At 35.7% G+C, this 12,079-nt stretch overlaps 1 protein-coding gene across 2 annotated transcripts in view; it reads left to right on the top strand.

Annotated features, from left to right (window-relative positions):
• MTPN (myotrophin) overlaps positions 1–12,079 on the top strand; it is a 62,176-nt gene that overhangs the window by 29,579 nt on the left and 20,518 nt on the right. For both annotated transcript variants that reach the window (XM_082398138.1, XM_082398139.1), the window contains exons 2-3: positions 7,532–7,645; positions 8,501–8,584. In XM_082398138.1, coding sequence (XP_082254264.1) covers positions 7,532–7,645; positions 8,501–8,584 — 198 coding nt within the window. The remainder of the gene's footprint in view (positions 1–7,531; positions 7,646–8,500; positions 8,585–12,079) is intronic.

Raw genomic sequence — 12,079 nt, 5'->3', positions numbered from 1 at the left:
TGCATATTTGTGCAGATATATTTGAATGAATTTTTAATTTGTTTAGGATTCTGCTTTCAGACTCAGAGAAGCATATATTTTCTATCCTTTGCTATTTGGAGTACTTCAATGAAAAAGTTTGAAAAGTACTGGGTAGAGAGTTAGTAGGGCAGGTTATTTTATATTTTTGTGAGTGTATTAGATAGATAGATAGATCATAGATAGGAATTCATACATATTTTGTCAAATTAGTTAATCAGTGAAGAGTAAAGTTCTTATGGGCAGAGACCCACAATTCCACTTTCTTGTACCCTTAGCATGCCTAGCACAAGGCTAGGAACATGGTTTCTCAGTAAATGCTAGTTGATTTATTGATATTAAAATAGAACTAGATCACTGTACCAATACATTTCTAGTCAGATAAGAGAATTTATCAGTATAGCTGAGGCTCATGGTTATTTAGAGCAATGGTACTTGAGAAGTAAAAAAAACATGACCAGCTTTCTCAAATGCCAATAATGTCATTATTGAGGAGCATCAGGAATCAACACATCCTAAAGCATTCATTCATGGTCACTATAGTGGTTCTGGATAGAGTATATTAATTTAAACTACTCACCAGAAAATATCATGAAACAGTATTATTTCATATCTCCAATATTACATATATATGTTATATATACATATATAACATATCTGGAATATATCATACTTAGAAAAAAATTAAAATAGCGTCAAAACAACTTTCTTGGTACAAGAAAAATATGGTAAAAAGTACAATTTTTTTTTTTTTAATTATTTATTTTTGGCTGTGTTGGGTCTTCATTTCTGTGCGAGGGCTTTCTCTAGCTGCGGCAAGTGGGGGCCACTCTTCATCGCGGTGCGCGGGCCTCTCTCTATCGCGGCCTCTCGTTGCGGAGCACAGACTCCAGACGCGCAGGCTCAGTAGTTGTGGCTCACGGGTCCAGTTGCTCCGCGGCATGAGGGATCTTCCCGGACCAGGGCCCGAATCCGTGTCCCCTGCATTGGCAGGCAGACTCTCAACCACTGCGCCACCAGGGAAGCCCTACAATTTTAATGTAATAAAAATCTGTTGTATATTTAACAACCAACAGGCTTCATATTGCAATGACAGGAAGGAGAGTAAAATGAAACTGGTTAAATTATTCTTGCTAAAAAGGGAAAGGTGAAGCTAGACAAGCCTGGATGTGATGACAAGTTAGATTTGTCAGCCTGCTTTACTTGAACTGTATATAGCAAATGGAAGCTGTGTGCAGAGTTATTTGTCACCTGCCTGGTTATTTACACCCATATCATGGTGAGAATTTATTGCTGCCCAGCTCTGTGACACGTGATATTACTGCATGATGATGTCTTTAAAAACACATAAACTTTGTCACTAAGGAAATCCCCCCAAATTCTGTAATCAAGGTATTCCTATAAAGATACTATTACAAGACTATAAGGCTAACCCATTTTTAGCAACTGTTTGAATTATAAATATATGATGATAATCTGAATTCAAAACCAGGATCTCAAAAATTTGTTTTAAACATCTAGTAGAAGTGGACAAGTCAGAAGAGGAAACAACGAAGGAATAGTCAGAGAGTAGGAGGAAAACTACAATAATGTGGTGTCCCTGCAGTCAAGGGAAGAGAGAGTGTTTAAAAAAGGAAGGAGTGATCAACTTTGCCACTGCTGGGAGGTCAGTTAAGGTGAGGACTAAGAGATAACCTTTGCATTTCGCAATGTGGAGGTCTTTGACCTCAGCAAAAATGGCTGTGGTATAGTATTGAGGGTGGAAGCCAGATTACAACAAGAAGTGAGGAACTGGAGATAGCAAATGTAGACAATGCTTTTGGCAAGTTCAACCATGAAAGGGAGGAAAGAGAATAGTAACTAAAAGGTGAATATCAGGTCTAAGGATAGGTTTTTGTGTTGCTGTTTGCGTTTTTAGCCGAAGAGTTGCGAATGGCATATTCTGATGAGAAGGAGCCAGTACAGCAGGAGAGGTTGAAAACACAGGCAAGAAAAGGGATAAATAAAGAAATAAGTTTAAGAAAACAAGAAAGGATGATATCCAAAACTTAGGTGAGGGATTGGCTTTCGATAGGAAAGGATTTGTCAGTTGCAGGAAGGTGTGGTAGAGAGAAGCTCGGGAGGAAGTTCACGTCCCAAGACAGTTTTCTGTTTGAAGAAGGATATGAGGTTATCTGCTGAGAATGAAAAGGAAGCAGGAGGCTTATGAAAAATGAAAGAGATTTAAAATAGTCGCTGTGGAAGGTAGAAAAGCAAGATAAAAAGGAACATGGTAAGATTGCCAGGTAATGCTAAGGGACCTGTTGAAATTGTGCATCTCTCTCTTCTATCCCCAGAATCTGGGAGACAAAATTAGGGTTAAATTTTTCTCTGTAGCTGGTAATGTTTCATGAAGTTAGAATGAAGATTACAGAATAGGTGTCCAACGTCCTCTCTTCTGATGTAACTCACTAATGCCAAGGGTGAGGAGAAATGAACTAGATAGAGCACTATCTTCCTTCCCTATTTCACCACCACTACTGAAGTTACCACCTATCCAGACTGCTGGAAAGCTGGTGAAATTGTCATTCAAACCCCTACATCCGTAAACATACCACTGATCTCAAGTAACTGCTGCTGTTACTGGATAACTAATGCATTATCAGTATTTGCTTTGAAATAGAAGATGACTTACTTCCAAGTCTGTTGCTTGAGCAATTTCACCATTTGTTCAGTCTGAAAGCGTCTATTATGTAAAATTTAGTATGTGTCAAAAAGTATACTAGGCACTGGAGCTGCAAAAGTAAATAATAGTGACATGATACCTGACCTGTGTTCACAGAGGATACAGACAGAGGCAGATTAAGTAGAATGTGACAGGGAAATACAAGGTGCTTTGGGTACCCCTGTGAAGGTAGTATGACTCAAAGTTGCAGTAGTTAAAAGATGACTTTCCGGAAGAAGTTTGATTATAGCTTGATTCTAAAGAATTAGTAGGAATTAACTGAACAAAGGACAGTGGGGAGGAATGCTTGTGAGAATTGAAGCTGGAAAGGTAATCACTGGACATAGATCACTCCAAGTCTTGTAAACTGTGTTTAGTTGTTTAGACCTATTCTCTAGGAGCAATGGGTGGTCATCAGAGTACTTTTAAAAGGGAAATAATGTGACCACATTGTGTGTTTAGCAAGATTCCTGTAGCCGCAGAGTAAAGGATGGAGTAGGCATAATGGGGCTGGAAGTTGGGGGTGCCGAGTAAGAGGTTTTTTTCAGCAATCCAGACAATTGTTTTGATCTCTGAAGCCCACCCAGCTAGTAGGAGTCATATCGATCTGCTCTTATCTCTTATCCCACTTTAAAACTTCTTGTTCCATGTAGTTTGTTGAGTTACAGAGGTCAGGAGCTTTTCATTCAGCACTAACAATGAAGGAACCTGACCTCAAATAGCTTTTGCTCTTTAAGTCTCCCATGAAGGGACTGTTAGTCATTCCTACCCCTATTCTTCTTCAAATATTGATTTGTTAGCATCTCATTTTACAAGAATTAGAGCCACAGAGACTTGATTTAGGAAAATCTATGTTACTGAGGTGTAATTGAAATGCAGGAAACTGCAGATACTTAAAGAGTGCAATTTGATAAGTTTTGACACGTATACAATCATGAAACCATCACCACAGTCAAGATAATGACTGGTAGATTTCATTACCCTCAAGTGCCCCTTCGTAGTCCCTCCCTTCTGTTACCCCCAAATAAGCAACCACTAATCTGCTTTCTATCAGTATATATGTTTGCATATTTTATAATTTTATGCCAATACCATGCTTTCTTGATTACTGCAGTTTTTAATAATTCTTGAAATCAGGTAGTGTTAGCCCTCCAAATTGTTCTTTCTTTTCAAAGTTGTTTTGGTTGTTATAGATTGTTTGTATTTCCATATGAATTTAGGGTCAGTTTGTCAATTTCTTTTTAAAAAGCCTGCTAAGGTTTTAACTGGTATTGCATTGAATCTATACATCAATCTGTGGAAAATTGACATCTTTACAGTATTGAGTCTCCCAACCCGTGAACATGCTGTGTAACTCTCCATTTATTTATTTAGATCCTCTAATTTCTCTCAACAGCGTTTGGTAGTTTTCAGTATATAGATATTGTACATTTTTTGTTAGACTTATTATTTCATAAATTTGTATGCTATTGTAAATAATATTGGTTTTAGTTTTGATTTGTAATTATTAATTGCTAGTGCTATATAAAAATGCAGTTGATTTGGTATATTGATCTCTTGTCCTTCAGCATTGCTAAAATTACTTATTAGTTCTAATAGCTTTTTGGTAGATTCCATTGGACTTTCTACATAGACAGTCACACCATCTGCAAATAAAGACAATTATACTGCTTCCTTTTCAAAAGAGATGGGGTTTGTTTGTTTGTTCCCTAGTTGCACTGGTTAGAACTTCCAGTACAGTGTGGAATAGAAGGTAGGAACAGACATCTTGTCTCATTCCTGATTTTAGGAGAAGAGCATTCAATCTGTCACAAATTAAGTATGATGTTAATTGTACCTTTTTTGTAGAAGCCCCTTATTAGGCCAGGGAAATGCCCTTCTTTTCCTAGTTTACTGAGTTTTTATCAGTAAAGGATGTTGGATTTTGTCAGATACTTTTTGAGATGATTATATGATTTTTCTTTGTTTAGATGTTAAAATAATGAATTATGTTGACTGACTTTTTCAAATATTCAACCAACCTTGTATTCCTGGGGTAAACACTACTTGGTCATGGTCTGTTATACTTTTTATATATTGTTGGATTCAGTTTGCTCAAATTTTGTTTAGAATTGGTGTTCGTGAGGGACATTAGCCTGTGGTGTTCTTTTCTTGTAAATCTTTGTCTCGTTTTAGAATCAGAGTAATGGTCACCCCATAGAATGAGTTTGGGTGCTTTCTGTTTTCTGGAAGAGTATGTAGAATTGGTATTACTCTTTTTTTTGTAAATGTTTGGTAAAAACTTACCAGTGTAGCCATCTGGGGCATGGGAGTTTCCTTGTGGGAAGATAGTCTGTTAAGTCTGATATTAGCACTTTCTGTCTTCATTTTTTTTCTGATCTTTCTGGCTAGAGATTTATCAGTTGTATTGATCTCAGAGAATCAGCTTTTGATTTCTATTATTTTTCTGTTTTCATTTCATTGATTTCTGCTTATTTTGAATTTAATTTTTTAATAGACTTTATTTTTTAGAGCATTTTTTAGGTTCACAGCAAAACTGAGCAAGGTACAGAGATTTCCATATGTCATTTCTCCCCCTAGTTTCTTAAGGTAGAAGTACAAAGATTGTTAATTTGAGACCTTTCTACTTTTCCAATACAGGCATTTAGTACTATAAATTTCTCAGTAAGTACTGCTTTTGCAAAGGCCTGCAGAAGAAAATCCTTTCTTTCCTGTCATTCACACAAAGCCTTTCCAGTATTATCATTTTTGTCTGCTAAAATAAGAATTGTAAGGCAGCGTCTGCAGGGATAAAGGAGAAAGTTTAAACTCACAACATTTCCTTTTCATATGCATTTTGCATCTTGTACTAAGTAAGGAAGGAAGATATTGCATATTTTGACTCAGGAGAATATCTTTTTGACAAAGCTATCTTATTGAATACTTGCTGCAGTTATTTCTTTACTTTGTTTCACTGAAAAGACCTATCCAGTTAATCCTCTCCAGTTAATGTAACTAATGGAAAGGAAATAATAATGAAAGGAAAACTAGTTTTATCCACATCATTTGAAGCAGTACCTCTTTGCCTCAAAGCCTCACATTTCTGCGGTTGTGAATAAAGACTAAGGTGGTACACCAAGTCTCCCTTACGTTTCAATTTGTTTCTGAATATAAAGTATATTATAATAAATCATATCTTTGTATTTCAACCATTATGCAGAAAGCTGCATTAACCTAATTTTGGATAATCTTTTAGAACCAGTATAAACCAACATTAGGAATCCACAACAATAATACTTAACCTCTATTAAACATATTACCCTGTGAGGTACTGTGTTAGATACTTTACATGGATTATCTCATTTGATGATACACTAAAACCCAGTGAGGTTTATTTTTAGTCCCATTTTACAGATAAGAAAACAAAGATTTAGAAGGTAACTAGTCTAAGGTCCTACAACTGACTGGTAGAATTGGAGCTCTAACCCAGCCTTCGTTGATCTTAAGCATGTTATACACCTTCCTTCTATATTCATATACTTTATAAGAGGCCCTATTTTACTGTAAATATCACATGTTGACTTGAATAAACAACCCATTAGAAGTTACTGCTGTGAATTACTCAAGTACTCTTAACAGAAAAGGGTTGTTTTATCATTGAGTAATTCAAAAGAGGACAATTATTTTTGATGAAATTCTCGATCCTCCACAGAGACAATATATTTGAAATATACATCTGGCCTGGAACTCGGGAACACTCTGTGTAATTTCGTTTCCTGACTTAAAGCTCTGATGCCTCCACTGATTGTTGTGACAGGCAGGTGATCTCACCTCTTGGAATGCTCTTTTTTTAAGTACCAGCCCTTGAATAATAAGTAAGATGATAAAGCTCACTCTGATACTTACTGAAGGATATAAAACCCTGGAGTTAAACATTTTCCTTAACGGAAAAAAAAATACCTCTATATATTTAAAGATTTCAAATTGTTTGAATTTAATAACTTCATTGTTTGAAAAACTGATGCATTATCTTTATAGTGACCCTTAACATTAAAAAGACTGAGTAATGGATTTCATTCAGTATTTGAGTATATCTTATATGTACATAGATAACATAATAATAGCTAATCATATTTCTATTAATATTAGCTATAATATCTTAAGTGCTCTACATGGATCATCTAGTTTAACCCTCACCACAACTCCATTAGATGTAGGTATTGTTATCTCCATTATGTTTAGTCATGTGATTATTTGATTAAAATCTGCCTCCCACACTGGATGGTAAGCTCCATGCCGTCAGCAGCCGTTTCTGATTTTGCTCACTATTGTCCCCTCTGTGCAGAGAGCCGGCCATACAGTAGTGCTTAAATGCTGAATGAATGAAATGAATTCTTAATGCTAATACTCATTACCTTGTGATGATGATGTCTGCCTCCATCAAAGTAGTGATGCTTTCTCTGAAGTATTAAAATACATGTCATATGATCTGTGTAAAATCTAAGTATTTGAGCTCATCAGTCTTTGGTGGCCACATCTTGACATCGTGCTGATTGAACTCCTTAGAAATAGAGCACAATAATAGATTTCATTACATTTAGCATTTTTTTATTGTTTTCAGCTTGACTAATCATGATTTGAATTGCTGTCATGCTGTGTGCTATTTGTGCAGAATTTAAAGTTCTTGGTTACTTATTTCACTTTGCAAGAAATGTAATTCTTTCATGAAACCCTTGCAGCTTTAAGAAAGTAAAAATAGCAGGTGCCTCATTTCCCTTCTTCAGTCTACCATCCTTATGAATATTGTTTTCATTTGGCTTCTTTTATAAGGGAGAAGATGTCAACCGGACACTAGAAGGTGGAAGGAAGCCTCTTCATTATGCAGCAGATTGTGGGCAGCTTGAAATCCTGGAATTTCTGCTGCTGAAAGGAGCAGATATTAATGTATGTAAAAAACATTGTCATTCTAGAAAAAATTCTTGTTGTATGCTTTTGGGTAATTGTTTTCTGTAGATTTGTAAAATAGTTACTGGTGGAAACCTCATATGAAGTAAGAATATAGTCTGAAATTATACCAAATTTCTGTAACTTAGAAATACATAGTTGTGATTTTTTTTTTTAATAAGCAGAACAAATTGATTTTTTTTTTTAACTGATAAAACTGGGGGGTAGATGTTTCCTTTTCAAGTTCTAAAGCAATATGAGAGTTAGCACTATCTGTAGGTGGCAAATAGCTATCACCCAATGGAGCATAGGACTCTGCAGTCGTATGAGAAATCTAAACTGGATTTTTGGACAAAAGTCAGACAGCAGTCATCTCTTGACTCTTGCCTTTTGTAGCTACTGCATTTCAGAGTTTTAGAAAAATGTTTAAGTAACCATGACAGCAAGTGAGATGAACTTTTCACATCTCAGGGAATACCATGTCACGTGGCCCAATTGTGGCAATCTTTTACCTCTTCATTGGCTATGTTCCACCCCTCTCGAGATTCCCTTCCTGCACCTCATTGGCACGTCTACAGTAATGCGGAGTTGAGGCTCAGAGAGGTTAAGTAATTAGTCATGCAGTAAGTGGCAGAGCCCAGATTTGAGATGGGGTCAAAGCCCTGCTCCATCTGTTTCACTAGGCTGACTCCCAATGAGAAACTTCTTGTGGCCTCAGGCCTCTAGCAGCTCCTAAGAGGCTAAAAATGGGTAAACATTGATTTTGAAATATTTATGAGTATTCCCTAATTAGATCTAGAAAGAAGGAATAAATGAAAAATGGATGAGGTGATCTATCTCTCTATTATTTCATAGGCTCCAGATAAACATCATATTACACCTCTTCTGTCTGCCGTCTATGAAGGTCATGTTTCCTGTGTGAAATTGCTTCTGTCAAAGGTGAGGTCAATTGCTGATTTTTATTGCTTTTTCCATTACTATGTAACTGTTTAAGCTAAGTATTTGGTTGTTAATTTACTTAAATTTTGTGTGGCATCAGGGACAGAAAAACTAGAGGTAATACCAAAATTGAGGTCTAGAGCAATGTTGCTCAAAACAGCTGGTCCACAAGCTGTTTGTTAACCAGTTCATGGTGGGTAAAGAGGTTGAGCTAGAATATAAGTCAACACAGTCTCCTTCATCAAGAATATCTTGCTATTTAAAAAAAGTTAGCCAATCTAGGCATTGTAGTTAATAATTAGTAATATAGAAAATGCTGTCCCATGCTAGTAACAGTTTGCAGACTGGTACCATATTCACATACCACGCTTTGAGTAACGCTGGTTTGAAATTTGTATAAACTTCATTTTCTGTAGTACGTACTGAGCAAGATTATTAGAGGCAGATTGCTGTAAGGGCTTTCCAAGTCATCTGGTTTCTTGATGTGATTGAGATCATGGTAAATTTGGAGTTTTCCAATGTTTTGCCTTTGCTATTACAAGCTCTTAGATGAAGTTCAATGTCCAGCCTCAGAAATTAACCAATCAGTTGCAGCCATTCTAGGTGTATGAGATGGGACCTGCAAATCTTGGAAGACAAGAAATCTTCATAAAATAAGGCACCAGTATCAATCCCAAGGTTATCATCTCATGGCCATACTCTGGAAAGTGCTGTTGATAACATTTCATTTGGAATTTTAAAAATAAGCCCTGCTAAAAGAAGCAAGAAAGAATTAGAAATTAAATGAGTAAATGTATATGAAGCATTTTGCCACAGTATCTGACACATAATAAGTACTCAATAAATAGTAGCTTTTATTACTTCGAAGACGAAAGAGGATTTTATGCTTCATAGATTCAACTTCAGTAAGATTTGGAGAACATTGAGAAAGAAAGTAGCACATTTGTCTCAACAAAGGGGGATATTTTTCTTTGCCACTGTAATGGATCCAGAATCTGTGGTAAGGATGTACTCACAAAGATTTCCAGCCACTGTCTTTCTCCTTACTGTCTATTCCTCCCCAACACCCATGAAAAGATTAAAAAGTACCTTTGAAAACTACTGGATAATTTCATCCCTGGGGGAATATCTTTGCATACTATGTTAAAAACTGGTTGTCGCAGGCTACAGATATTAATTTACATTTCATGAAAAATTTTTATAATTTCAATATTTTATTGGTTAGGACTCTGTATTGCAAGTAACTAAACCCAGATCAGACAGGCTTAAGCATTAAAGAGATCGTGTTGACTCACATAGGTCTACGGCCGAGGCACAGCTTGTCCATTGGCATAGGCCACGTGACCAGCATCTGATTTCTTTTTGTATATTTCTCAGCTGTCTTCCTCAGTGTTGACTTAATTCCCCTGGCCTCAATCTATCTGCTAAGTGTAGAGCAAAAGAAACAGTTAATACTGTATTACTGATATATTTGAAAGTTGCTAAGAGGGTAGATCTTTAAAGTTCTCATTGAAGGAAAAAAAATTTGAAACTATGTGAGGTGATATTAATTAAACTTATTGTGGTAATCATTTCACAGTATATAAACATATCAAATCATTATGTTGTATACCTTAAACTAATAGTATTATATGTCAGCTATATCTCAGTTACAAATTAATAAATTCATAAGTCAGAATAAAAACAAACAAGAAATGGATGGCTCCTTCCTTCCCCTTCTTTCTCCCTCTTTCCCTGACGTTTTCTATCTAGCCAAGGGTTTTCTTCTCTGAAAATAAAAACCTCCATGGGATCCTTTTTAGCTTAGGGCTCTGGTCATTTACTAAGTGAGATGCCCCTCAGCAAGCTCCTCCCTCCTAGCCAGAACTCAGACTATAGATCAGAACGGTATTTCTTTCTGATAAGCCTCTCTTTCCTCCTAGGACAAACAAAACAAGATGTAATTATTTTTATGATAGAGAGAGCCAAAACCATTGTTCCATATTTCTTACTCCCAAAACATGATGCTCTAGGTCACCGAGACCTTGTGGCTATAAGATTCCATTGTTAAAGAAAGGATCTTCTACATTAAATAAGTTCCTGAAAAGCTGGCTTGAGTTGAATGTACATTAGGCCCCTGATATGTTATCCCAGAAGGGTCTTTATAAATATGTGCTGTGTTGCTGAATTACTGCTTATAAGTTGAGTTTCCTGACTTTTAAGTAGTTTTTAAATTTTACTTGTGCCCATAATATTCTTTCATTTGTGTCTGATCCTTAATTTTTGTAGCTAAACAAGTGACATTCAGAGATGGCTATATTGACGGCAGATCATTTGTAACCATGTAGAGCTGTTATTTATTTTAGATGAAAGTTTTTTTTTTAACCTTTTTGAAAGCAACATAAAATTTAGTTCTTTTTTCAAAATTAATTCCTTCGATTTTATTTTTGCATAAGCTCCTTTAATGTGTACCCTGTAGTTCTGTTAACCAAATTTTTGAGGGGGGAAATTGTGCTCTTTAAAAAATCCTTAATTGCTAAAATAAGGCTATTCCAGTGCACTTTTTTAAAGTGCAGTCAATGTTTGTATTATGAAATCTGGTTTATTCTGTCTTTTATCAAAAGTAGAATCTTTATCAATTACTATTAATTCATTTTAAAAGTATGTAGTTTAGAAGTTTTCCAGATTCGTTGACATCTCTAATATACAACTGATCCGTGAACAACAAAGGTTTGTATTGAACCAGTCCACTTACACACAGATTTTATTCAGTAGTAAATGCTGCGTATACTGCACGATGCATGGTTGGTTGAATCCACAAATGTGGAGGAACTGCAGATATGAAAGGCCGACTATAAGTTACAAGTGGATTTTCAACTGCACAGAGGGTCAGCGCCCTTAACCCGCCCCCACGCTGTTCAAGGGTCGACTGCATTATTCCACTGGTATATCATTAGCATAGGAAAAAAGCCAAAATAATAAATTTTAAAACTCAGTATGATCACAACTAATAGAAAACAAAAGAATGGTAGAATGTATAAAATCAAACTATGCTATATGCTGTATCACTTACTGGACTTTTTTTTTTAATTTTAATGCAATGGAAGATGAAGTTTATGACACAAGTAAAAATTTAAAACATTTAATTCTTTGTTGTCCATATAGCAAAAGAGGAAAGTAACATCTGTGGGAAATCTAATATAATCTTTGTTTATATAATCTCCAAATACAATAAGTATAATCATCTCCATTTAATGGATGAGGTGACCATCTGTCTTGAGGAGGTTAAATAACTACCTGAAGTCTTAACAGAATATAATGAAATCAAGATTTGCTCCAAGTTACAAGACTCAAAAACCCATGTTCTTTCTACTACTTGAGAGTGGCTTTCAGACTTGTTGTCAGGGACAGCTATGAGAAATGATTATATTTCTGCAGGTAAAAGATATTTGGCCTGATTTTTAATTGATACATTCGTGAATGAAAAAAATGTAGCGAACAACACTTGTGGGACTT

Source organism: Balaenoptera borealis (genome assembly GCF_965194805.1).
Source record: "Balaenoptera borealis genome assembly, chromosome: 7".
Lineage (NCBI taxonomy): Eukaryota > Metazoa > Chordata > Mammalia > Artiodactyla > Balaenopteridae > Balaenoptera > Balaenoptera borealis.
The sequence above is the reverse complement of the archived record's forward strand: the minus strand, read 5'-3'. Positions and strand labels throughout refer to the sequence as shown.